The 27,409-nt window shown below is 43.9% G+C and overlaps 2 protein-coding genes across 7 annotated transcripts; one reads left to right on the forward strand and one right to left on the reverse strand.

The window, feature by feature from the left end:
- Nucleotides 1-626: 626 nt before the first annotated feature.
- On the forward strand, nucleotides 627-15,808 carry OSTN (osteocrin). Of its 6 annotated transcripts, none has more exons than XM_080603653.1 (5): nucleotides 627-774; nucleotides 7,854-7,952; nucleotides 10,120-10,337; nucleotides 13,049-13,128; nucleotides 13,441-15,808. In XM_080603653.1, exons 2-5 carry the CDS (start codon nucleotides 7,854-7,856, stop codon nucleotides 13,461-13,463), a joined length of 420 nt encoding a protein of 139 aa, XP_080459779.1. In that variant the 5' UTR covers nucleotides 627-774; the 3' UTR covers nucleotides 13,464-15,808. The 6 variants fall into 6 exon arrangements, 5 of the variants coding, with proteins under 5 accessions (XP_080459779.1, XP_080459777.1, XP_080459776.1 ...); XR_013954665.1 differs by lacking the exon at nucleotides 627-774 and adding an exon at nucleotides 7,053-7,464 and having other exon boundaries at nucleotides 13,049-13,213; XM_080603650.1 differs by lacking the exon at nucleotides 627-774 and adding an exon at nucleotides 7,053-7,464 and having other exon boundaries at nucleotides 13,049-13,145.
- On the reverse strand, nucleotides 14,910-27,029 carry UTS2B (urotensin 2B). Its single transcript, XM_080603655.1, has 5 exons — nucleotides 25,394-27,029; nucleotides 23,269-23,370; nucleotides 20,705-20,742; nucleotides 19,707-19,800; nucleotides 14,910-17,997 (listed from the first exon to the last, which is right to left on the reverse strand). Exons 1-5 carry the CDS (start codon nucleotides 25,515-25,517, stop codon nucleotides 17,972-17,974), a joined length of 384 nt encoding a protein of 127 aa, XP_080459781.1. The 5' UTR covers nucleotides 25,518-27,029; the 3' UTR covers nucleotides 14,910-17,971.
- Nucleotides 27,030-27,409: the final 380 nt, after the last annotated feature.

Below are 27,409 nucleotides of genomic sequence, written 5' to 3' on the forward strand. Positions count from 1 at the left end.
AAGAAATGAGAAAAACAAAAAGGGGCAAAAGAGAAGATAGACTCTTTCTAGTACACAGGCAAAGAGAGAAAGAAAAGTTCCTCTGGTACTGCCTAGGGAAGATACTTTCATAGCTCACTGCAGTCATTTCATTAACTGAAATAAGGTGTCTGAAAGATTTAAGTTCTTGTGACTTGCTTTTACAAAACACACTCCTTTTCTACTGCTTAGCTTACAATATTGTTGCTCTTGTAAACATAGTAATTAATTTCTTCCCAAAGTAAATGTAGTCCTTCTGAAGTTATTTCTGCTGTCCCCAGGAAATACAATTTTATATACATATATATATATATATATATATATATTTCAGGACATTAGGTTTCTCTACAGCAGTTTGCAGAAATGAGAGGTTAGAGAAATGATGATGATGCTGAAAATATTTCCACTCCCATGGCTGTCTCATTCTCTGAAAGAAGAAGAAAAAAAAAAAACACAACACACACACAACAAAAGCCTAGACCTTTAATTATAACCTAATCATCTTGATCACAGCAATAAATGTAACAAATGTAAGGCAAGTATGTGTGTGAGAGTGCAAGACAGAGGAAGGTTTAGGGCAAGGATCAGTGGAAAATCTTTAGAAATGATGTAAGAGAAAGCACAGGCAGGGATTGGAGTTTGTAGCCTACAGCAGAGACTATAAAAACTCTGAAAGAAAGCTGAACATTAGGGATAAGTTAAGGGAAAGAACATAGCAGGACCATTAAGGTTGGGATTGCTTGTACCCAATGCAAGGTAAGATGAGTGAGGACAGAGAGGGGTTTGGGATGTTTGGTGTGTCTTTGTGCTCTGTTTACTTCTCTGCTTTCTTCCCTCCTGTGCTTTCTTCTTTTATATTTTTTTTTCTAATTTTTTATATTAACAGGCATGCACGAAGTCCACACATGCCCATGTCAGAAGGGAAAAGTATAGCTTCTTTTTCCAGTTTGAGATTAGGCTAATAAGGTGCCTATCACCTAGTATTTTTGGTACTAAAATTGAACTAATATTATTCTGTGGAAACTTATTTCCTTCAGTTAACCAGCCAATATTTAAACAAGATGTGTCAGTGCATTTTACAACAGTGACTAGTTGCTTTCATGCTTTTGCAGTGCTTTGCAGTAAACTGCTGTCTGTTTTTATTGTTTTGGATTTTTCTCTGTGTCTTATTGTCAAATGCATAATACTTCTTAAAATAAGTTGAAGAACTATGACAGAATAGTTCCTTTGCATTACTAAATATCATTTGCAGTAGACAAGTTAGCTGCATGTAGTATGTTGTAAAATACAGTAAAAACAATTGATGTAGGGGAATATTTTTGCTTTAATTTATAAATCTGCCAAAAGCTTTTATTAAGTCCCGTATTAGATAAATGTCCCAAATTAGAAAAATGATCCAGATTCCATCACATTCCTGCAATAACAGAATAATCCTGCAAAAACATTCCTATACTAACAGAGTAATTATCATTATCCAGTGATCTGATTACTTCAGCTTTGTACCACTGTAAATGAAGTCAGACTGATTCAGTGATAGTCATTTGTAATTTCTCCATTCTGGGTTCAAAACTATTTCACCATTTCTTTTTGCCTCCCAGACTGGAGTCATACAAGTAAATACATGTGTATAACCTTTGCTTTAGATGTCCAGAGGCTACTGTAAAGTTCAGATCCCACTAATTTTCGAAGCAGAAGCACACACTACCTTTAGCTTTCCTTAGTTGGTTTTTCAATTTGGAGTGACCGTCCTCTCATGGGGAGTGCAGAGCTGAAAGCTGAGGACCTGCGAGGACATTTTGTGCCCCTACCCACTGATTCTTTTAGGGAGCCTGGGGCAAATTATTACACTTATCTATCTCTGCTCACCTGTGTTCAAAATGCAACTCAGCCTACTTTTCTTGTAACATACTTGAGTATAATGAGGAGCAACGGGCAAAACAAACAAACAAACAAACACATCAAAGCTATGGTATAAATGATGGAAAAGCTACAAAATATTTCAAGCTGGACCAGATGTTTGTCAGTATTTATAAATACCTGCCACACTGATTTCAGCAGATTAGGGCTTGGTTTTCACTCTTTGAATTAATGACAGTTACCTCTCTGGGCTTTTTAGTCTGTTAATTTAAAAGTTTGAACCATACAAGTGGTGTAAGAACTCTCTTGATTGACCCTGCCAAAATTGCAAGTGATTGCAGCTTTCTTTTTCTTCTAAGTAAACCCAGAGAACCAGATTAATCTCTAATTTCCATTTGCAATTCATCCAAGTAATTGACTTTTCTTCTTCTTATGTTAATATCCTTGATCAAAACTTTTAAAAATGTTTATCCAATAAATCATTGTAAGGGTTTGATTCTCTTACTAACAAATTCCAATGCCATTCCTGCCTCTTAAGAGCTTATCTTGAAGACATATCTTGAAGGATATTTTTACTGGCCTTTAAATGTCATATGTCTTTGTATTGGTAATATATTATGATAATATACTCATCATACCAAGCATGAAGAATTTCCGTTTATCACTCCAATGCTGTTAGAAAAGGAGATGAATTTTCCAAATGTAGGAAAACACAATGTATTTCTCAATTTTTATTGATACAATGGCTTCTTGTTTTTATCTTAAATGCTGGAAATGGCACTCCAACAATGAAGGCTTTAGTCTTCATGCTAAAGATGAAGGAAGAAAATTAAATGTAAAGCTATTAGAAACATTCAGAAAAATTGGCATGTTCATTCCGTAAATATATAAATGATTTAGGGCTGAGAGTTTGTTGGCAATGAATAATAATCTAATAATGTTTTGTTTTCCATTGTGCATACCAAGAATACTGTAACTCACTCAACCATCTCACTTAGGAAAGGTGGAAATAGGCTCTTCTCGTAAAGGGATGTTTTCTTATAGTACACAGCATTTTTTTATTCAATAGTCCTTAGGCTTCTAGATGTGTTTTATGACTTCTGGTTGTGTCTGCTACTTCCTAGTCTCCTACTTTCATGGTCTTGAAGTGAGTTTGCTAAAAAGTGCTGCTAGAAATGGCAGTGTAGTCACTTTTGCAAGGTGTCCATACTCTGCACAGAAATCAGGGTGCCACGTGTTCAGCCTTTCCTGATACGAGCAGTGTGATTTGAGCACTGCTCCCACACCTGTTGAGCCCCCCAAGGGCAGGGTCCGTGGGGAGCCTGGGCAGGCCCTGCAGGGACCACCAAAACCATCACCAAACTGGTACAGATGGGATGAATGGCTGTATGCATGAGCATCCTCTGGCCACGTCTGCTCCCAAAAGCCCAGCTATCAGTAGCTGGGTCAGCATTTTTAATAGAAACTGCAGTAAAATGTGGGCTAAGATAATTTGTGATGAAACACAGGTAGTTAGTACCAAACACTGGAAGCTGTATCATTACAGTGAAAGTAATTATTAAAATGAAGACATTGAAAAATGATGACTGGTCCCAAATGCCTTCTTGAGAAACCTTCGAGGAACTTCATTTTCAGAAAGTGGAACATTTTTGTCCTTGAAATAGTGACAGGCAAAACGTTTCATTTAGGACACAAAAATACCAAGACGTTTTCTGAAAATCACTAGTCCTCTTGCTAGTCTAGCCACTAGTCACTTAAACCTCTTGCATAAGTTCAGGAATTTAAAGTTACATCAGATGAAATCTGTCTGCATCTATTTATCTACATAGTTGGGAAACTGAAAATAGAGGGAAATTTACATTGTAGAAGTTGACAGTGTCTATACCATATATCTAATAAAATATATGGCATTACTTAAAAACCTAAACCTACTCCAGGAAGCACATTATTAATAACATAAAGTGCCTGACACTGACTGCTTGCATTTGTTTTTGCCACAAAGCCCCATGCTTCAATGTCGTGCTTCAGTATCTTTTTAGAAAGCAGGACGTAAGATTTGCTCTATATCTCATCTGTGGGGTGAGAACAAAAACACCACTCTAACCTATTTTTGGACTCTGCTTTTTTTTCTGAGGGTGGGATTTATTTTGATTTTTCTCCCTTTTCTTTGATATTTACACGGCTAGAAAATTACACTTCAGATAAACATAGTCTCTTAGGAGTTTCTGAAATCACTAGGACTGCTGCTATGGGCATATTTTTGGCTTTGTGGTAATGAATATGCTCAGAGGATCCATCCTACAACTTTTAAAAGTAGGGCAAATTGGTTTTAGCAGGAGCAGGCTTATTCTCAGACCTTCCCATGAGCTATTTATAAGTTGTTCTCTTGGTAAGAAACTCACCCATCAAAATCTTGTTTATAAGGCAGATTTCCATGAGGTGTCCCATCCAAGGCTGGTGAGGCCAGTGTTAAGACTCAGTGATAGATTTAAGATGGGTAGCAGCAGTTCATTTCCTCTTTTATGGCATTGGAGCAGCAACACAATGAGTCAGTAGCTGGCTTGCAGACACAGCCATGATTTCCCCCAACTGTTTGAACCCTGCACAGCATGAGACCCTGAGGGCTATCAGGTGATGGAGGCTCTCCAGCACCATCCCAGTGCTCATACAGCAGGACGGGAGCCTTAATGGGTGCTGCCGGGAGCTTCCCAGTGCCCAGGAGACAATCAGGGCTTGGCTCTGAGGCAGCTCGGTTTGGGTATACGTGGCACAAAGCCCCAGGGGCTTCGGGGCTCAGCCGCATCACTGCAAGAGCAAGGTCCTCATTTGCAGGTGAGCTTGGACACGTCCTACGTTGGTGCTGTGACAACAGCCAGAGCACAGTCATCAACGTGTAGTGGCAGCTGGAGTGAAAGATTGCAGTGCAAGGCATGATGTCTTGCCTCAGTTCTCTTGCTAACAGGCTAGCAAGAAAAATAAAGCTCTTGTGATTTATACTTGCAGAATAATCTCCGCAGTAATGTGAAATATGATAGTTCAAATGGGTAAGAACAATGACAGCTGTTACTGTTTTTGACAGGCAATGGGTTTGGAGCTTGGTGATGAATTACACTCTGTCTGGGGTTTGTTCAGCCCACTTATCTTCAGGATGTCACTTTGTTTTTTTGTTTGGGGGGGGAGTTTTGTGGTGTGGGTTTGTTTTTTTTTTTTATAAAGAAAAACATCTTTTAAGTCTTTTGGTTTGATGTTGGAGACTTAACAGTTTCTGTTTGGTAAAGAATTTTGCTTTCTTGTGATCTTTTCTTGGAAAATGTCTCTGCACAGATTCTTTAAAAAAGTTTTGAATGTTTATCCTGCTTTGATAAGGTAGAATAATGTTCTCCCTTTTATCTTTGATTGTATTTTAACTGGAGCTGCAACAAAGATACCTAACTGTATGAGGAATTTGAGTTTTGACACATTTCAAGCTAAAATATCATTAGAATACATAAATATGTCTGATTTTCAGACTTGCAATTACATTTAGTGAAGGGTAAGTCATATTTTATGTCAGATAACACCAGGCCAGACCCTGAAATATTAAAGACATGGAATAATACCCCAATCCCTTGACCTGTCTAGATGAAACCAGTGGAAAAGTGTTTTTTAGAATGAGTAAGAAGGCTGGAAATTCAGTCCAAGTGGGAAGGGTGCATCTTGCAAAGGCCCTTGTGTTTGTCAGAGTTTGTTTTTTCTCTCCTTCAGTAGCAAATGCTCTCAAACTTCGCTTTAGGTCTCTCTGGGAACAGGACAAGGCATAATGTAGATAGGGTGAAGCAATAACCAGTGTATGGCTGGGAGGGGTACCTACAAGGTTTGGGAAACCCCTTTCAGCTGGGGGAGCTCTGAGTGCACAATCACAACAGACAAGCTCGAGCACAAAAAGCAACAGCTGCTTTTAACATCTAAGATCATTTGACACGGCTGAAGGTAGCAAGCTAAGTTCCATTCTGGCAGAAGACAGTGTGATTTTAATTATGATCCCATAGTCCTTTTTGCACCCTAAGTTTTGCAGAAACTTTTCTCGAGTTGAACTGCTCCTTTCTCTTGCCTTGGTCACAACACCGCATGAAAATCCAGCACAACTTGATCTTGCTGGACAGAGTTCTGCTCCCTGTTAAACCAGTGACATTTCTTCTTTGCTACTGATTTCCATGGGAATTAGAGCCAAGTTTTAAGTCCTTACAATTTCCTCTGCTTCTAATTTCACTGGCATCAAGTTCTGACCAGCTAATCAAATGTCTTTTGTGTTGCAGGTGCCTTAATGTTTATTTTGATTAGTGTACCAGTTGCTATTTTTAGCTCTTTGGTCCTTGGGATGAATGAATACCAGCACAGACCTTAAACCATAATAAACATGTGTTTTTAACCTTGCCATTTATTTTTATGTCCCTGTATCCAAATAATCAGGATGTGGTTACCTGTGAAGGTAGTAGACTACTACTTCAAATTTCAATGCACACCCACGTACAAAAATATACATTGTAGAGGGCTACAGCTTTAAAAACACCAAGCCAAACCCTTTTCTGGCTTTAATGGCTCTTCTTATCAAGCTGAGAGACAGTGGTACCACCTCGTTTGTGCTTTGTCTTTGTCCTTTGATCCCAGTGAACTTAGACTGTTTCACCCCTGCAGAACAACTAGCTGCTTTCTTCCTCACTATAATGAATCCTCAAGAACAATATAAAGAAGATACATAATAGGGTAACCAGATAACAGAAGCACATGCAAAACATATTAAAAAGAAACAAGCCACCAAGCAAGAAACAGAGTTTCAAGAAGCTGTATAAATGATGTATTTTGTTAAAACTGGACTCCAAACACTTTTGTGGCTTCTCTCTTTTGTAGTGCAGGAAAAAGTGCAAAGCCAAATACTTTTTACCATGTGTATTCTGCCTGGTCTTATGGGAGATTTTCTAAGCAAAGGATAAAACAACTGCTGTACATCATAGAAATGTATTTATACCTCCTTTCTATTTTTGCTTTTGCTGAGAGAAGGGTCAGCAAAGAGTCGCAGAAGCAGGCTTGAATTACACTCTGGGGCTGAACCTGGAAACAGGCTGGTTCTTATTAACATCAGCTGAAAGATTCCCACCTGGTCAAGTCAGAGGCATGTCAGGTTTTAAGAGCTAGATCCAGTCAAGGACTTAAACAATGTTAGCCCAGGTCCATGGGCAATGAAATCCCTGCAGTTTCCTGATCTTGAGCCTGCCAAAACTTGAACCTCTCTGCCTTACTTTAAGGCTCTGGAGGCATCTGCAATTCTGCAGTGGTAGCATGTGGTCACAACAATACCAGTCTCAGCAATGTCTTCCTATGCATCTTCTTCCTGGTTGTGGAAGCTATAAAGCTTTCTTCCAAGATCCCAAGAAGATCCTGGAAGTTGTGGCTACCATTAACTCACATCAGAGACTAGTGAAATTCAGCCTTGCTTTCAAAATGCTGCTGGGGAGATGTGTGATTTCTGTAACAGCTCCAGGCACCTGCCCACCACATGGGGAGGTCAAGATTAACCTGGGTGGTCTTGAGCCAAATTCTCTCTGCTTACAAGTGAGTGTCTAATTTACCTCGTTTTAACCCAATTTTGCATTCGTTACTCCTCCCGCTGCAAGGAGTGGGCCATTGTGCAGAAAGGAATTAAAAGATCTACAGAGCCCTAAAGGAGTGAAGAGGAGGGAGCTGATTCTGCACCCAGAAAAGAAGGGCACTCAGCTGACACTGACTGGTTGCTGATTTTTACCCAGTGATTCTGTAAGATAAGATTTATGAACAACCATGGGAACAGGGTCTCCTTTTTACTTCTTAAAGACCTTTGAAGTGAGATATCCTCTTCATCTTTCCACCATCAGTCTGTAGAGCCTTTCATGGGTATTTGCTGCCTTCTCTCTCTCATCTGGGAATGTGGCTATGGAGCCATTAATGATTGTTCTCCTTTGCAGATGCTGCAGCTTCAGCTTGTTGTGGTGCATTTGACCCTCGTGATTACCCTGCTGCAGCGGCACTCCAGCTTGATGCTCCTAGCAGAGGCAGCTCCAGAGGTAGGTGAATGTTTCTGGTAGCTGTCACGTAACCCGGCTCTTCCTAAGTTGCTCCTGGCCACAGGTTGTGGAGGGCACACGCTGAAAGATGATCAGCGCATATTGGTGGTGCAAAGGCAAAACAGGGGCAGGAAAACCTGCCCAGTGAAAAGAGGGATGCAAAGAGCATGGTGCTGAGAGGACAGGTGGAATGAAGTCTCACCCAGATTCACACAGGCTCTCCTCAAACACGGTCCCATTTCCCTGTGTTAAAACATTGTCCAGTGACTCCAGAGAGAGAACTCCTTGCAGGGGAAAACAGGGTGGTGGGAGGGGGGAAACAAGCTAACACTGAAGGGAGAGTTTCCTTCTCTTTCTTAAAAGACAAATAGCCTGAGGAGTCAGCAGCTTCCAGGAGCCATAAGAAGAGCCTGGGCAGAAGACCCCCTGCTCAAAACTTACAAATGAAAGGAGACACAAGGGATCAGGAGAGGGAAGGAGCAAAGTAACTCGCCTAATCTTGCGAAGGAAAGCAGTGGATGAAATGGGAGAACTCCTGTTTCACATTTCATCCAGTAAGATATGTAGAGATTGCACCTGAAAATATTTCTAGTGCATTCTCTTTTATGTCATCCTGACGTAAAACAGACGAGGCAGCAAAGATATTTATGTAACGGTTTCATGTCATAAAAATCAAGGATATAATCAAAGTAGCACTGTTTGGCTGTAGGATCTTTACACAGGTTTTTAAGATGAGCTTAGAAGTTAGATGCATACTGGAGAATGCTGATGAATCCTTCTGCCTTGCTCTCTGGCTTCAAGTGAGCATGTCCTGATTTTAAAAAATAATATTTGTTATAGGAAATAGGGCTTAGGGGAACCCCTCCCCATACTAATGCTGCAGCAGCTGCTGTTGTGATACCACAGAGACCTGGTATCCTGTCTCTATTACAGACACATGCTTGTGAAAAGAATATAGGAACACAACATCTTCAGAGACTTCCTGATCCAGAAACTGCACTGGACCAGGGCTTTTTATTTAGCTGTTGATGGGGAGCCTGAATTTCTTACCAAAGTCTTGTTATCTGTGACATCCTTTGGCAATGCATTCAACTTCATCTATGCGTTTAAAAAAGTAACTGCTTGTATTTATTTTAAATCTGGTGACTTCAATGAGTAAACAAGTGAGCAATCTTTTTTTTTTCCTTTTTTTTAATGAAAAATCAGTAGTTTTTACTAGTCTCTTTTATTCACGTCTTTTCTGTTTATAAACCCTCCTTTGTACCCTTGCCCCAACACTCCTCTTTTTGCTTATCTGTGATGTGCTTTGTTTGGTGATTCATAACAGGAAAACCTTTGTCTACCTCTGATTATCATTTAAGCATTCTCTTTCCTTTTTCAAATTTATAATACCCTTTTAAAGATGAAATAAGTAAAACTGCATGTAGCTCTCAAGAACAGAGGCTACTTTTTACTTTCCAGTTTCAAGCCTTATTGTACATATTTATCCCCACTAATCAGAGGGGAGAGTTCATTCATTTTTTTGAAGCTATAATTCTGTTGTAGACCTTTATGTAAGTTTTATAGCCCTGAAAAGGAACAGAAAGGACCACTCAATGGCACTTGAAAATCAGAGGACAATATGAGGTCCTTTACAAAAATATTAAATGTTGCTTCCTTCTTGTGATTATTGTGGTCATGTGCTCCTCCTTATATAAAGGTCAGAATTTTATATGCTCCGTCGCTCGTTATGCCACCCACCAGTAGTAGGAAGTGTCACCACCACAACTATGGTGTGGACCACGTAGATATAAGCATATTAGGTCACCTCTGTGATGGTTATTCAGCTCATGTTGTAAGTGATACTGATCACACTGCTGAGATAACAATAGTGACCTCTCCCACAAAAAAATGGGCTTTGTGAAGTCCCAAGTCTTTATGATTTTGATGAGTCTTTCAATAATAATGAAGGGGAGTTCAATTCCACCAGAAAGTATTCCAGCCTTTTATATCAAACTCCTGTGGTTGGACTATGACCAAGTTTCACAGAAAAAACTTAGTTTTAAAACATTGGCTCAGGTTTAGTATCCTAGTAATTGTGTATTTATAGGGCTGCTGCTTTGATATTGATTGAAAAGGCTTTTCTGGACCTTCAGCAGCAAACAAATATCCCTGCTTTCTTTTGCAGCCTTTGGAGCCTTCTGCTGCTCTGGGCATGGAAGCACACCCAACTGCCAGTGAAGAGAAGGCAGCCTCCAACCTGGCAGCCAAACTGTTCCTGCTTGATGAGCTGGTGTCTCTGGAGAATGAAGTGACTGAGACCAAGAAGAAAAGAAGTTTCCCAGGATTTGGCTCCCCAATCGACAGAATTTCTGCGACCTCTGTGGATACTAAAGGCAAACAGAGGTAAATTCTTAGATGGCTCCTACCAGTGATAAAGCGGGAAGAAGGCTGCTGGCAGGTTGTCCTGGATACACATGGCTTAGCTTTAGCCACTAGTAATTTCACTGGTCAGTCACAAGGTGCCTCAGAACAGGGTACCAGAAACTCTTCAGAAAGCGTTCTGGTTGCACAATATGTAATTCTTCAGTTGTGATGAATAATATATGCAGTAGTTCATTTTATCCCCAAAGTGCCATCCAGCTAACAAAGAAAGTTCAAAGACATGCATTTTTTAAGTACGCTTCTTTTCACTGATGTGAGCTAACATTCAGTTTAAAACTACCTCTTTGGTTCTGAGATTTCTTAAAGCCAAAATATGCCTGAGGTTCAAAAGCTAAGGGGTTAGGGTTAGGTGTTCCCAACGCTGGGATGAAGAGAAGGTATGGTGGTACGCATCTTGAATGGAAAGACAAACATCACATTGTGAAAATGGACAGGGTATAGAATGGGCTTCCAAGGAAAAAAGCTTCAAGATCTTGATCAGCTTATGATAAGTCAGGGTTTAATCAATACAACAGTACACCAGTACCTTTACAGTACATGCTGGAAGATAAACGAGTTTACGGCTGGGGAAAGTCAGCATGTCTCAAGGGGATGTTCTCTGTACCTGAGAGAGCTTAAGTGTCTTGTTCCCTCCTTCTGGTAACTGTCTTCTTTTTGAATGGAATCCCCAGTGCGGTCAGTATTTAATAACATGCTTAAAGCTTAATCTGAAAATGGAAAGTATTCACAAGAGCCAGTCAATGTTACAGGTTTTTTTGGTTGTTTTTTTTTTTTCCCTCTAGACAGTGTTTTGCAATATTTTCTTGTCATTTTTCCACTTATCCGTACAGTCTGCTACTAGGACTTTATGCATGCAGCCAAAAGTGTTAAAGTATAAAATTTTTAAATCCTTGAGTAGAACTATTTTGTCTGTATATCACTTCAAGAGATCAAAATCAGTTCATTCTTTGTTTGCTTTTTTAGCGTGTTTCCCTTCTGAGGGGAAGAAATTCTAGTTCATCTTTGAAGCCACAGTGCCTTTTTTGCAAAAGTACATGGTAATCCCAATTTGTCACGTGCTTTTTGTGTGGAAATCTTGTTTCATTCTACGTGCCATACAAGGGTTGGGGGGAACACGCAAAGGGGAAATTGTGGTGAAAATTTTTAGGTTTTATAACAGCTTGTCTCTGAATAATGAGATCGTGCAAGTGAGGGAGATGCTGTACAAAATTTTTCTCCTTTCCCAGCATCATCAGCACAGTTTGCAGTTTGGCTTTGAGGTTATCACTTCTGAGGAGCTGACTAGTTTCTGAGTTTGGGATTGACACATTTATGAGAATCACCTGAGCTGCTCTGACTGCACTGACAGTCCGACACTGTCATCAGCACGAGCCATGGATCAGATGCGTGCTGTGAAGCAGTCGAAAGGCTGTACCTTCAGGTGGAAACAGGCAGAGGCTGCTGCACTCACAGGAATAAAACAGAGGATTGAGCAGCCTGTCATTGTTGTGCCCACAGCAGATAACTGTCCACTCATGTACTATCTGAGAGGATTACCTATAGAGACTTTAGTTAATGACTTTTGAAGCACGAAAGTTGTTAAATAGATTTAACCCTCTGAAGCAATACAGCAGGCAGAGTACCTGCCAAAAATAACAGAAACTTTTGGAAGAGAGCAAATCAAATGCAGGGCCACTTAACAGCAACCCCTGTTGTGGCACCCACTGGTTACAGGTGGGCGTAGATCCTAACCTTGCTTGTCAACATCAATTTATATAGCTTTGAAAGCATGGGGAAAGCATGGGAAAAGCATGCGATAAGTGATGAGTTCTCAGAAGAGGTGTAAGGTTCTGTAGCTGAAAAGAAGGAAAAAAACTCTGGAGATCTTTAAAAAGGCTGTTTTAAATAGAAACGATCACTCTGTCCCTAGTAAGTGCTGAAATGGGCAGTTTTACCTGGAAGATGAGCGGCAGGCTGTGGAGGCAGATGGTCCTGTTATGGCCCCAGACGGCCACAAGAGGGGAAGCTCAGCTGCACAACTTCTCCAAGACGGCTCAGCCTTCCCCGTTGACATGATTTCACAGTCTCCTTCTCTGTTTAACTGCAGACCACGGCGGTATTGCAACTGATGCAGATGCAGAAACCCCCCACGCAAACCAGTCTGGGAAGTGAAGTCCCCTTTTCATCAAACCAGGCTCAGTCCGGCTCCAGCAGCCCAAGTCCCACCTGCCCCCATCAGATTGTGCCTACGCTGTGCGGGGGGCAGAGTGCTGCCTGTGGGGTGATGAGCTGAGGAGCAGCCCTGAGCCACTTTGATTTCCCTACGGCTTAGCGCAAAAGTGCTTGATCTATAGGTTTTTGAGAACAGGGGACTGAGGGCTGTGCATCTCCCTTCTTTTATTAATAGCAGTTAACCTGTGAAGTTGTTTGTTTGCTGTCAGATGAAAGCAGGGATAGCACATCAACGTCAGTCTGTAAAACAGGTGCAACTCATGACTATTCGTTTTTGAGACAAGTGAAGCTTTTTTTCTTTTAAACACATTTTCAGCTGCTGCAGCACAGCTCTTCTGTCTGTACAATAAAGTTGCGAGTGGGATGAATGGAGGAATCAAAGACTTAGTAACACTTCTGATTATTCCTATGATGTCTTCTCCCAGTTCTTTCCGTCCTTCTTTCCCTTTCTCCCCCTGCAGGAAAGTGGTGGAGCTGCCTAAGAGACGGTTTGGGATTCCTCTCGACCGGATCGGAGTGAGCCGTCTTGGCAACACCAAGGGTTAGCAGTTTCTGCAAGTAAGCCAGAGTACTCCAGGTGTGGGCATGCATGGCATGGAGAGCCCCACCTGCTCTGTCACGCGGAGGTACTCAAGTCGTGCCAGTAGGTTTGGGTAGGGAGCCCTGGGAAAGGATGGCTTCTTTTAACATGGTTTGTGACGCAGCTTACCTTGAAGCCCATAAATTAGAACTCGGTACCCTCTTAAAAGAAAACAAGTATTCCTTAGCTTTTCCATCTTCTTACTGTGTCTTTGTCCAAGCCTTGCAGTCCTGATCTGGGAAAATATAACATTTACTGCTTTTCTGCCTACAGGTGCTTCTGTTCTGAGTGATTGATGCTGTACTGGAAACATCACAGAAATGCGGAAGATGCACCAGATCATGTCTTGTCATTGACTAATGATTCAACACTCAAGGAAATGACCTCCTGCAAAATCTATTTCACGTTGTATTTTACAAACATTGCATTTACAGATAGTAACAAATTCAGTTCATCAGGTCAGAATGCTCTCACAGTTGTGCACAGTGCCACTGATAGGAGGAAACAGAAAATATGTATATAGTTTGATTGCATGGCATTTCTCTCTTAAACCTGCAGAAGTTCATTTTCCTAGCAAGGACTGTTAGAATTTTTTGATTTAAAATAAAACTTTCAAAGAAGCCAACAGCAGTCCATGAGAAGCAGACAGTTTGCTTTGCACATTTCTTTCAAGAGGGTGTTTGTCTGGTAGGTGAAGGGAGAATTTAACAGTTACGGGACAAACCCAGGTTTTATTTGAACTGCTATTTGGGAAAAAAACATACTGATATCATAGGAGTTAGTCTGAATAAGAAAAATGAAAATACCTTAGGATTTGTACTGATGCTTTTAACAGTGTTTCTCATATCTCCGCACCAAATTTAGAAATGTTTTCATTGTATGGCATATCTTGAAATGTGGTGAGACTTTTAGTTTCCTCCTCTAAGCTGATGAATACATTTCAGTCCTCCCTATGCATAACATAGGATAGCGTCCAAATATGAAGTCATCTACTTCCTAAGCCATCTGCATCGTATGCCTTATTTTAGCCTCTTGATGCATGCATGGGGCATAATCACATGTCCAACTGTAAAAGTTCAAGCATTTCTTAGTCTCATAACATGTAAACGTATGCCTGTCCTCTCCATTTCAATTCAGAGTAAAACAGGTAATTTTAAATCCTGCTTCATTGCTTTTCACTTTTTTCCATCTTATAAAATATTGCAGAAAAAAGCTGTTTGCTGACATCTCTGTGCTCAGATTCCTAGCTGATCTTTTCTAAACCTCACGTGCTCCTTGCTGGACTATGATCCATGTCAGCTAAATGCCTTGGATTGCTATTCTTGGGTATAAATCATCCTTAGAATTGCAAAAGATGATCCACTGAGAAAGGATTATATAGAACTAGGAAAACAAAATACATCTTGCCACATATTTACCTTGTGTTAGGCAGAGGGTTGCAGTAAGGCAAGAGATAGAAGTTAAGTGTGTATTTCCTGATCTTATGTGAGGCACAAAGAAACTGGCAATCAGCTAGCAAGATGGCGAAAAATACAGTCAGCTTCTCAGTCAGCTGTAGGAAAGGACTTGGGAAGTCAATGCATCCTTGAGATTAAAGCTATTCAAAGGATTGGCACCTTTGGGCAATTGCCCCAGTATAGGCCATAGTGGGAGGAGAGGTCCCCATTCATAAGGGCAGGCAGCATCAAGTACATGTCCCCTAGTCCCAGTGCTCATTTTCTACCTTTAAGCTTGCAGATGAAGGGTTTGGGGCTGAGTGGCTGACCTGACACAAGATTTTCTGTCCATGCTAGAAAAGAATCCGTAAATGCAATCCCAGACAGTCTCAGCCCCTGTCCTCTGGAGCATGCTGCAACCACCTATCCCGAGTGTGCCCTGGGGTTTAGTAAACAGTTATCTTATTGCACTGAGCTCACCCAGACAGTCTGCAGATAATCTGATTGTGATACAGCCATATGTACGGAGTATGGGCAGATTATGGAAGTCGTGTGTTCCTGACCCCTCATATAGTTGTCGGTTAAAAGCAGCATGATCACAGTCATTGCAGGACGTATTTTGGGAGACTCCGATCAGAAGAATCCAATGCTAACGTACCAGATCTGCTGGATCATAAAAGTTTTCCAACAGACAGTTAGTATTAGTGTGGGTTTCTAAATAAAGAGGGGTTTTATAGCCCATAGTTGAGTGCAGAAATGTCCTCCATCTGAAAGAAAACATGAAAGCAAATCAGGACAGAGGCCTCTGTGGCGGTGTTGACTGTAACTGTGACCTGAAAGCTTCAGTCCTGCTCTTGGCTCTTGTTGCACTGCATGGATTACCTGGGAGAAAGCAACAGCCTTTCTCTTCCCCATCCACCTCAGAGCAAACTGCAGTCTCCTGTGGCTCAAATACACTTTAAAATCCATTCATCAACAGGCACTATTTAAAGTACAATGATGTCTGAAAGGATAAATGCCATCATTTGTTCATGGGTAAATGTTGGATAGCTTTAGTCATCGTGCATAGCATGCAGGTCAACAAACATGAAGTGAGGATATACTACAGCATCCATTGCATGCTAGATTAGCCCTGTGCTGCCTGCTTGCAAACCCATTCAGATGCCTGTGAGGATTTTCTGCTAATAAATCAACATGATCTACCAGGATGCCTAAGTGAATTCCCTTTAATTATCGCCTGTGGGTCATTAGCTTTAGCAGGAGTGACTGCCCAAGCATGGGTAAGGTGCAAGCAGCCATGATGTGGAGGTGGCATCCCAGGAACGTTTTCTGCCCTGTGTGTTTAGGAGGAAGGACAGGAGCTCCACAGTGTCACACTGATGGTGAGTCTTGCAAGAGCTTCACCACCTTTGCTCCGAACTCATATATGAATTACATTCAGCACTGATGCTCATCATCCCGGCAGAAGCAGCCAACACAGCAGGATAGGAAATGGTGGGGTGGTCTGGGTACCGTGAACACTTAAGTAATTGCACTGGTAGGATGCAGAGGTGCATTGCACCCCAGGGAATTCCTGTGTATGGGATCAGAGCATGATGTTAAATAGCCATGACACTGCATTCCTTTTCCTGACTCACTGGTGAGCTGTCACACCGGGCAGGGGACGCATGGCTCCAGCTAGCAGGTAACAGATGGAGCCTGCTGCTGCTCCAGCCTGTCATTGCACTGGGATTTCCTGCCAGCTGAAGGCACCTGTGCTGAACACCACCTTGGGGCACTCGGTATAGCTCCCCTTCGCTTGCAGCACCCAACGCTTAAAAGGAAAGAGAGATCCTTCTCTTAGCAATAGGCTATACTTTTTTTTCCTGAATTTGATGTTGTAGTGAGGGTATGTGAATGTATGTTCCCGCATACCTTTTTCACATTCACAAATTCAACAGAAAAGGGGAAATTTGTTCCTAATCACTACTAAGGAAATAGCAATGAATTAACGCTAACAGCACGCTTTGTTTTCCATATGATTAGACCTCACCTATATAATCAAACTGTTTTTATTCTATATATGCCAGCTTTATCCTGTAGTAAGATGAATAGATCTCCTGTTGATGAAGTACACACAACGTACTGCTGTGGTAAGCATGCACATCTTGCCAGAGCCCTAGGCAATGAATGTAGCATGGTAATTAGTGCTTTGGGAGAGATAAAGTTTTGAAGAATACATAGTACGCAAGCTGCAGTTAAATAACATGGTTAGACAGGCCTGGAGAGACAGTTCAATTCTAGTCAAAGTCAGTCAACATGGTCCTTTCGCTTTGCAAGTAAACTTGGATAACAGAACTTAAAATGATTACATGTAGGACCCACAGAGGGATTGTGATCTCTTCCTTTTGGGCAGGTGCAGACATAATTCTGCAGTAGGAGAAAACAGCTAGCATCTGCACTGACCAGAGAAAAAAAATGTCTTCCCAAAACCTCTCTTTGGGGTGAGCAGATAGAAGTGAGTGGGACTGGTCCAGTCCCATGAGTACAGCAGCCCACACACGGCGCAGACCCAGCTCTCATTCCCAGTTCTGGCCAAAGGAAGGGCTTATTCCTCAGGCATATTACAGCAAACGTGTTGCTAGGTGTTTAATAGGAGTATTTTTCATTTTAAACTTCACATGACCCATTAGGTAACAAACATGCTCCCCCCATTGGGCCTATGCAAGGGACGAGAAAGAAAACAGCACATACTTCTGTGCAACAGAAAATCTTTATTGGAGTGATATCCAAAGGGTCCAGACTTCTGTGCTTGTCCTCCCCCAAACCTACTGTGCTCGCTGGCAGGACACGACAAGGAACAGCTCTGGCTCGGCTAGGTAAGGCAGGCAGCCCTGAACCTTTCTCATTGCACCCAGCCTGCCTTCCTTTTGTAACGGAGGGTGCTGGCTCATCACTGACCTGCTCATGGGAGGCAACAGGAAGCCCAGGCACCACCATGAGCAACACCTGCAAATGTGCGCAGAGGCCCAAGCTCAGGGAGACTGAGTTGGTGTTCGGTGCCTCGGGGGACCTGGTGAGAAGGGGAAGAGGGTGTGGTGGCAGCAGACTGAATGGCACACACAGGACAGCAAGGAAAGTTGGGAAACATCTTCCAAGCAGAAGATGGTGGAAGGTGAAGCCTGAAGGAGGGAGGAGCGGAGAGCGGCCGCGCGTAGCCACTCGGGCTCCTGTCACGGTGCCTGTTAGACTTGGCTGTGGTGCAGTCACGGAGGATGGCATCCAAGTTAGCAGCACGGTGAGAGAACAGAACAAACTTTTAACACTTTAATACCCAGCAAGGCAGTTTGGGGAAAGGCCCATCTTCGTCTTCCACTCCTGGCAAGCCTTCAGATGCAGTATTTCCAAAAGCAGGCTGGGGAGGGATACAAGAGAAGGGTTTTAGCATACAAGGGACTTTTTCCAACTTCCCACTGCAGCCCTGGAGTGGGTTTTCAGAAGCCCAATGTCTTGAGAGAGTTGGGTGTTACGACAGCATTGTGGTTTCCAGGCACATCCCAGTAATAAGCTTTGATTTCATATAACACTTCTAGGAGGTGACTCTTTCGGCTTCTTAAAATACAAAGAAGTGGTCTGAAAGTTGTTTCTGTGTAGCTCGATTTATAATGGTTTGCTATTCCTTTGCTCTACTGCAGCAATATCAGGAATCAGCTTTTTCTTTCCTGTCTACCAGCCAGCAGTTTTGCAGCCTCAGGTCTTCTCACTTGTCACTAACCAGAAAAGCCAGATACTGACCTGCAGACACCTGATCTGGACACTACATTTTTTTTCAAAAGCTCAATCACTCTAGCATTTTGCTACCAGCTACCGAACAACATTGATCACTGTGGGATCTTCCAAAAAGAATAGATTAGGGAAAGATGTGGATTTTGGTGTCAGAAAAAATAGCTGTATTGCCAGCACGTCTGGTTCTTTGAGCCCTGTGCAGGTCTCCTATTGTCAAGTATAAGAAGGGTTTTCTACCTGTTTTTTGAGAGCTGGATCTTGGGAGAAAGCTTCTACTGGATCAGCAGTGCTCAAGCCAAGACACAAGCTCCTCCCAAACTGGAAGGACTTTAGATGAAAGCAAACACTCTCTGCTTTAATATCTGGCAAAATCTGATTTAAACCTGGCTGGGAGAAGCAGTTTTATGTACAGTTGAAACTTCCAGACTGGTGGGGGCATGAATTAGTTTAGCCAAATTAACGACAGCCTCCAGGGCTGCTTATAAATTGGAGATTGTCTAAGGATCACCTAAGTGCTTAAGCCAGCCTTGCACAAAGGGGGATTTTCCCTCGCCTGTCTGGCAGGTCGGCAGCCTGCACACGCACAGAGCATGTGGGGTAGCTCTTTTGGCTTTAGGCCAGATCTGTCATCAGTGACTTCTGTTTTACAGCTGCCACTGCTCTGTGATGGAGTCTTCTGGAAGCCAGCGTGAATGGCTTTGTCCTTGTCCTGCCTTGCAGCAGTGCTGGTGCAGGATGCTCCTGAGAGACTGGTTACAGACAAAGCTCAGGGGACGTGCTGCAGGGAGCAGTCCTGCTTTCCTCGCAGAGGGGACTGACTGGGGACCTTCTAGATATTAGCTCCCTGCATTCCTGCTTGATTTCCACATCCCTTTTCTTGCCGCTTTTCAGCAGCACAAACAATTGCTCCTTTTTTCTCTGCAGGGAGGCAGTGACCTTGGCGGAGGGGAGCGCCTGCAGACCACATGCCTCATTATTTCGTCAGCATGAGCTTTGTGTCCAGCTGAGAGCGAGGGGTGCGCTGCGGGGACCAAAGACACCTCCGAATAACCCCGTGGTCATCCATGAAAAGGGGGCTGCGGCCCTGAGTGCCCGCAGCGGGGCCTGGGCCTGCTCCGACAGCCGGCCGCCTGGGCACCCGGCCCTGCTCCCCAGCTGCTAAATCAGCCAGCCAGCAACGAGAGAGGGCTGGCATGGAGGGAAACGCTGTTCTGAGCCTGTCTGGGGCATGTTTACTGTCACCATCTTGTGGCAGAAAGGAAGCCCTGGAGATGAGGGCTGAATGGGACGGCTGCAGCCGAGCCAGACCCACGGACGGGGCTCTAACCCAAAACTTACCGCGTTTTTTGGGCTGGGATGCTGAGAGACTTTCCAAAGCGTAGGCCACCTCTGACCCTTCCTCAGCTGAGAGCTGATCCTTCAACTTCTCCAGCTGTTAAAAAACAGACACAGCAGTGAGTAACTGCTCCGTCATGAAGAGCCCCACAGCCTACTGGCAAGCATGGCGCAGGAGAGGCAGGGAGAACAGGCAGCCGGGCCGGCAGCATCCCTGGGGAGGGCAGGGTCTTCCCCGGAGCGGGACCATACCAGGAGGATCTGCCTTTGGAGCACTCACATCTCCTTGTGTCCCTTCCCCTTGCTCTTGCTGACTTCCCTTGGTTATTATGTGGAAAGCTCACAGAGCTCAACGTGCCTCAGCCCTGGAGTGAGGGGCTTAGCCGGAGCTGGCAGCCTGGCACCCCCTGTGGTGGTTTTTAACTCAGAAGTGAGAGATGCCAAGTGGAGCTCAGCAGGAGCTTGAGGATCCACGTGTGCCTGTGCATGCCCACACAGTACGGCAGGGCTCCGGCCATGCCTCGGGCCTTCCATGCTCGTAAAGAGCCCCAGGAAGAGTCAGTCTGGGTGAGGTGCACAGGGGCTGCCCCCCTCGCTTGAGCCCAGTCCCAGCTGCAGCCCGCTGATGCAATGAGCGGCAGGCAGCAAGCCTCCCCTTCTCCCTCCCTTTTCTTCCATGGAGATTTCCTTTGGCATCTGTTTTTTTTTTTCCAGCGTGGCTTTTGCTGGCCTCTCAGCAGTGGTGGAGGCAAGAGCTGCCTCAGCCTGGACTGCATTACTCTACAGCTTTTCTCCGCTTTTATCTTTCCAGCTTCTGCAGCTGTTTAGCCCAAGGTTTTGCTTTGCCTTTTGTGGGACACGTTTACATTAAAGCAGCAGAATGAGCAGTAGCAGGATGTAAAGGCAGAAGGAGAAGGCATCGAGACAGCATACATAGTGTAGCTGAGGTATTATTCACACAACCGTAGGCATGTATGTGTCTGTGCATTTCCTTCTCTCACCTGTTCAAGCTCTTCAAACTTCTTTGCCAGCTCCCAGTCTGCAAGAAGGGAGAGCAACATCAGTACTGGCATTGCTCCCCAGAGCTCAAATCAGCAGCACTTTCCTCATGTAACGTCTTTAAGGGTTGACAGGGAAAGGCCTATTTAACCTTTAATTCCTGTTAGTCATCTCCAAATCAGAGGTAGCAGAAACAGTGACAGAGAAGCAGGGTTTCTGTGCTCAGTCCCATGGGACTTGGCCCTGGCTCTCCATTTTAAGGGAGGCTTCTTGGGTTTACCAGCTCTGGGGGCATTGGCCCCCACATGGTCCTGCCAGTCTCTCCGCTGCATTTTAAGTTTTATCCTGGGAACTGCATAAGATGTGGCAGGATCTGTGTGGGCCCTTCCCTGAGCAGTAGCTGGGTGCTGGGCACCAGCTTCCTGCATCAGACTGAGCTGGGACTGAGCAGCACCATACCAGGCGGTCACAAGCCTGTGCTCATGGATGAATGAAGCGCCCTGAGATACCTTGTCCAGGACAGGGGGGGTCAGGTGCTGGTGGATGGGTCTAAAGCCCCCACCTGAGCTGGGAAAGGCCTGGGCTAGCAATAGGAAAGCTGCAGGAAGGGCTGCAGGATCTTCATCTCGCTCCTCTTGAAGGCTGAGGGACCTTATTCCAGACTCAATCCGAAGCCAAAATCAGATAATTATTTTAAACACGATAGCTGAAACAATGGAAAGTACCACACAGAACGAGCTCGGCCAAAGCTGAGTGACCAGACCACAGCAGTTCTTCTGGAAGGAGAGCGCAAAGCCGTCTGCTGCTTTGAAGTGCCAGTTAGTGAAAATATGCACTAAAATAAGCAGAAGAGCCAGGAAATTGCTCAAGAATGTCTCTGCTAGGCCCCGCAAGAGCCAAAAACCAGCCCTGGAGCTGCCTGCTCTGTCTGCTCCTGGCGTGGCGGCAGGCGTTGCTCTGCACCTCTGAGGGGATTTAGGATATCATTCCCCTGACTTCAGATAAGCCTTCAGCACACAGACACCCTGCCAGACTTGGGCTTTTTTTTCACGTTTGAGGCTGAGCAGGAGGGTGCCAGAAAAAGAGCTGCATGCGTTCACAGTTTCTCCTTCAAGAAGGCAACAATTTAGTTGAAAAATCCTGAATATTTTCAGACAGATGTTCATAAAACATTCAGGTATTCAGAAAAGCAGCAGTTCCTAAGCTAACCCTTTACACCAGGGCTAGGTTTGAGAGGCAGAAGGGTGCTGGGGACAGGTTGGGAGGCAGGCGGTGGGGCTCGACTCCTGGCACTGCCAGCAGCAGCCTCAGGCAGATGCCTCTTAAACATGTCATTAAGCACCCGTATGTGAAAAGTGCCACTTAAGAGATTATTATTATTGTTAAAATTATTATTGTTATTGTTGTTATTATTATTATTTTACACATTTTTGTCTCTTTCAGAGTTCTGAGTGCCTATTTTGGCTCGACTTCCCACAAAGCGTAAGCTTGGCCAGTGGCTGCTATGAATAGAAAATGAACAGCGGTCGAATTTTGGAACAGATTATCTCAAGCAGGGGGAAGGAAGTTAATTTATGGATGATGCCTTGAGAAACTGCCTGCTGTAAATCCTCTGTCTGTGCTCTGCTCAGAGATTCATTATATTCAATTGTCTGGCATAAAATGCAGCCTTTCCTCTAGGAGTAATAAGTGCAATAATCCATAAAGCAATCATAAAAATGTTATTTTTGAATGCATCTCCTTTGCAAGAAGAATGCCTTTGTTAGTATAAGGACTTGATTTATTTGTATTTATCTATTTGTCCCAGGATCATTTTACCACTGCCTCACTGCATTAACAAGGGGCTGGGGAGGAGTACTGCGTGACTCTGATGAATGGATTTTCATGGTAACATTTTTGCTGAGCCCCATTCTCTGCTGTTTTCACAGGGAAAACCAGCTTCCTGCCCCGAGACCACCACATACGGCCCAGCCCCTTCCCTCACTGTGGTGGCCATGGGAAGATCTGACCTCTGTGCTCCATGTGGCCGCTTGCTGGGCGGTAGCGTCCTGGAAAGCCCAAGTTTTTCTCCAGTGAGCCTGAGTTTGGAGTCTGTCCCGACATACAGGACGGCCTGAGATTTGGTGTCTGTTCACATAAGAAAGGCAGAAAAATCTTTACCTCCCCTCTGCAAAAATCTGCACAATCTTAACTCCCCCTTCCCTGTGTGCTCACAAGATGCTGCTGTTTTTAACGTGCCAGCACCACACGGAGCTGCAGCTCCAAAGTGCGTGGGACTCTATGGGGTGTGGGTGGAAAGGTGGCTCCAAAGGCTGAGATGGCTCCAGTGTTGACAGCCTGAGGATCTAGGGTGCATGTTTTCGGGCAGCTTTACACCTCATTGCAAAAGCAGGTCCTAAAGCCCCATGGTGCAGAGCATCTGGCTCTCATCACATATATAGCCATCACACTGACACACGGGGCTTCCACTTTCTGAGCAGTCAGACTTTGCTGAGGAACCTGAGGAGCAGGTTCCTTGCATTCATACGAACACAGCTGCAAGAAGCTGGGATCTCCCTTCACTTACCGATATTTTCTGGTCTCCGCCATGCGAGTTTCTTATTAAGAAGGAGAGTCAGCAATGTGTCCTCGTGATTTGTGTCTTCTCTCTCCGGAAGCACTCGGTTCTCTGCAGCACATAAAATGCCATTCTTGGTCTCTCGTGCCAAAAAGGATGGACCCTCCAACCCCCGACAGTAAAACAAAAATTAAGGCTAAGATGTCTCCTGCAAGCCAAGTGTATCAGGTGCCTTTGCAAAGCCAGACACCAATCCACAGAACCCTCTCTTCTCAAATCTGGGGCGCTCCCCCTTCTCCACCCCAACCCCATCCTTCTCCCCAGGGCTGGTGGAGGTGGGAGCTAGCTCCTCGTGAGGGTGGATGCATGCACCTTAGCTGGAGAGCCCTGCAGCCCTACATCTAACCTTGCGTTTGCTTAGCACTGGGGCTGATCTATCTGACTGCAGGATTACGGCATTCTGCAGTGGCACAGGATTCTTCCTGCCCATAGGCAAGGTGTGAAGGAGTTTAAAGTGAGCCTCTTTTTCCCTGAGGAATCCTCTTACGGTAGTTGTCAGCCATGAATAATTTTCCTGTTTTCCAGGAAAATCCTCCCCAGGCTCCCCCAGCAATTTGGGCTTCTCTACGAGGCCCGTTTTGGGAGCTTTGTCAGTGGTTTCTCTCTAGTGGTTGTGGCTATGCCCTCAAATGAATGGTTGTGAAGGTCAGGGGTTCAGCAGTATCCGATAGACACAGGGGATCGGAAGATCAGAGCCAGCAAGGCACTGAGACCCTCCCAGCTCTGCCAAACAGATTTCCAGGAGCATCTGAAATCTGTGTGATGCATTCATTTTGGGGAGGGGCATGAAATAGCAGAGCAGTTATTCCCCAAAATTTTTGGTCTGTTTACCCCTGCCCCACACGCAGATCTTGCAAAGCCCTAGAAAATGTCTACAGAACCCATGTAAAATGCAAAGAAATGATGCAGAAAGACATATGTTCCTCTCCTTTTAGGACCTTAAAGACTTCTGCTCACTCCCTTTGAGGAGGTGAGAAAGGAGCAATTGGTCTCGTACAGCCATCAGCCGTACATAGCTGTGACGGGATGAATGCAAATATTTTTGACACACATGAGACAAAACATTGTAAGAGATGAGCCCCCAGGATGCTCAAGAGGGTGGTGGAATCCATCCCAGTAGCCACAGCCACAGAAATCTGCATAGGCAGAGGGTCCCCGGCCCAAGTGATGCTCCGGGTACGTGGCCAGGCTTATCCCCACCCGATGCCGTGGCTGAAGGCACGGGTGCTGACTGTGATCTCAGGAAATAAGCCTGAGGAATGCAGCAGGGCTCCGCACTGTGTAAGATTTGCAGTTAGCGTGGAGTGCTATAAACCTCCTTCCTAAGTCTAGAAGTCAGTTATGATTTTAAAATAGTTACCTTTAGTCATTTGAGGGATTTGATACAGAAAAAAAAATACATAAACACTGTAGGAAAAACTAAACAGAAGCGGTATTTGGATAGAGTGGCCTCAGGAATGTTTTGGTTGTCATTACAAAAATAAATAGGTGATATAAGAGGAAAAATCGTTTGAAAAGCAATGTTATTTTCTAGCCTATATTTAACTGCTTTTTATTTTTTTCTGCTGCCAAATCTCTCTAAGAAAGAAGATGAATGATTGACATTTTCCTGCAGAATAAGTTCAAGCTAAGATTAATTTAAATTATGGGAGAAGAACATATAAACAGAAGTTTCGTGAATAAAAAAAGTTCAGCAGCACCCTACTACTGACATTTAGGAGCTGTCAGATCTCATATGCTACATACTGGAATTGCTACTCTCTGATATTTTAATATATTTCCTTAGAAATTTTCTTTTCAGAGGAGAGAAAGAAACACCCTTACCAGATATCACCAGATCTGTTATTTTTACTGATTAGCAAAATGTGTTATACGACCAGCTGCAGAGCAGAAGGACATGCTAATACGACCAAGTCTCTGGGTAGCACCCATGTTGACTGATTGGTTAGTATAGCTCAAGGTTGCTTGTATTTTCTTTCACGAATAAGCAAGTGTTGCATGGCCATGACAAACAGCAAAGCAAAGTAAAAAGATAGCCACCTACCTGTGTCACCTAGCCCGTATTCCAGCTTACCTTGTAGTAAAAAAGGCTCTCCGTGTGTAGACGGGATGTACACAGTCATGGTCAAGATGGTTAGCACTCCAAGGGACAGCTGGACAGACCACATCTTCTCCATGTTCCCACCACCCAGAAGCATTCTTCCTTCAGGCACGGTGGAGGACTTCAATGCAACCCAGTGCCAGATGAGCTCACTTTTAAGAGGCAGTGGATGTGCCGTGATTGCAAATGGCCTTTGGAGGAGGGGAGAAAAATATCTCTTGAGATATAATTCAACCTGTCAATATGATTCACTCCTTTGGGAGTGGACAGAACGACCCAGTAACAGACGTCAGATGGAACCTGTTCAATATATCTCATATCAGACTTATCTAATGAATTTTGATGTTCCCACAGGCATGCACTGTCCATGCACGTTGATATACGTTCCATACGTACATACATTAAAAATATTTTTTCATGGCTTTAGTGTTAATGGAGTTCAGAAACGAGGACTCCCACATTAGCAAGGAAGATTTGTCTAACGTACCAGTTGCCATATGTCACCAGTTTGGACAGAATCAGGTTAATGGGTTTTTGTAATTTATCATTGCACTTCCTAGTGCCTATATTAATTAACGTGAGATATAACGAATGCTGAAATGGTGGGAAACAGAGGGGCACTTTCCATTTAGCTGATTGGATGGTATTGAGTGCGTCTTGCTCACAGTGACTTATGGCTTTGTCAACGGGAAAGGCATCACACCCTATTTTGGGATTCTGTCTGAGTGGGGGAGTGCAGATTTGGCAGCAGATATGGAATACATCAAGGATGGGCAACTGTCTTCAATTTTTTTCTGGGGAAAAGAAGAAGTGGAAGGTCAGATGCCAGTTCTGGGTGCACAGCCATATTTTATTAGTTTAGAGCAGAGTACTGAGGCACATCACACATATTCCGTGTCTTCTCAGGACGTGACTTCATCTTGGTTTGTTTTCTCCTTGTTGTTTGTCCATCACTATTGATCAGGGACCTGCTACTGGTTTTCAGTTACAACCTTACGAAGAAAAATGCTCTAATAGTAACAGCACTAGACTTTGTTCTTCATTTCTGCTTCTTCTGCCAATCATCATCTGCAGAACTGAATAATCTGTACTATACTTTGGCCAAGCTCTGACTTGTACATGCACTCTTAGTGACTCACCTCTTGTGCTTTTTTGACACTACATCAAGCCAGATTACCCAACATAGCTTCATCTGATGGTACCTGCACTTCATCTTAATTAAGAGACAATGTCATTTCCATGTTTGGGCTTTTGGCTTCTGATCCCAGCTCTCCCTACAACTTGCTGTGCACTTTGCGTGGTTTTAATATCCCTTTTAATATTTATTTTTTACTAAAAAATATGGATTTTTTTTGCAAGAAGCGTCTCTGAAAGTAAATGGGACATTTCCATTAAGGAATACTTCCCTACTGAGGAAATTGTTTGTTTGTTTGTTTGCTTGTTTTCCTGCAGAGATAATATATAGAAATAAACTCTTCTTTCCTCTCAGCCTTATGAACTAATGATGAACCAGCTGAAGTACTCCCCTTCCTTCTCCACCAAGCTCTCTTTGGGCTGAAGGACACCTACATCCTACTGGGAGTGCTTTTCCAGCCACCTCTCTCCCTAAGCTGCCCATAGCAAACTGGTCGGTAGTGAGCAGCCGTCAAGAAGCCGAGGCCATAACACGATGAGCACCACCTTGCACAGGAGTCCGGGGTGGATGGTCCTGTAGCTCTGCAAGTGACCTGCAAACACAGTATGCCAGTGCTTTCAAGAGAGGGCTCTGGTGACAGTGAGGGACACTTTCTACATTTACACACTGGAAGGGAGAGGGGTGGATGCTCTCAGTGAGCGGGTGGAATGATGCCTGACAGCCACTGCCAGACGCCAGCGGACTTTTGGCACTTGTTGCAGTTATGAGGTGGTTGATGTGAGGTGTTAGGCTATAGTAAGACTCCCATCTGGGAAATATCATTGCTTTTAGCCCATTTGTCTGGGTGCTGGCAG

The sequence above is a fragment of the Anser brachyrhynchus genome, assembly GCF_964034855.1.
Source record: "Anser brachyrhynchus genome assembly, chromosome: 9".
In the NCBI taxonomy this organism is placed as follows: domain Eukaryota; kingdom Metazoa; phylum Chordata; class Aves; order Anseriformes; family Anatidae; genus Anser; species Anser brachyrhynchus.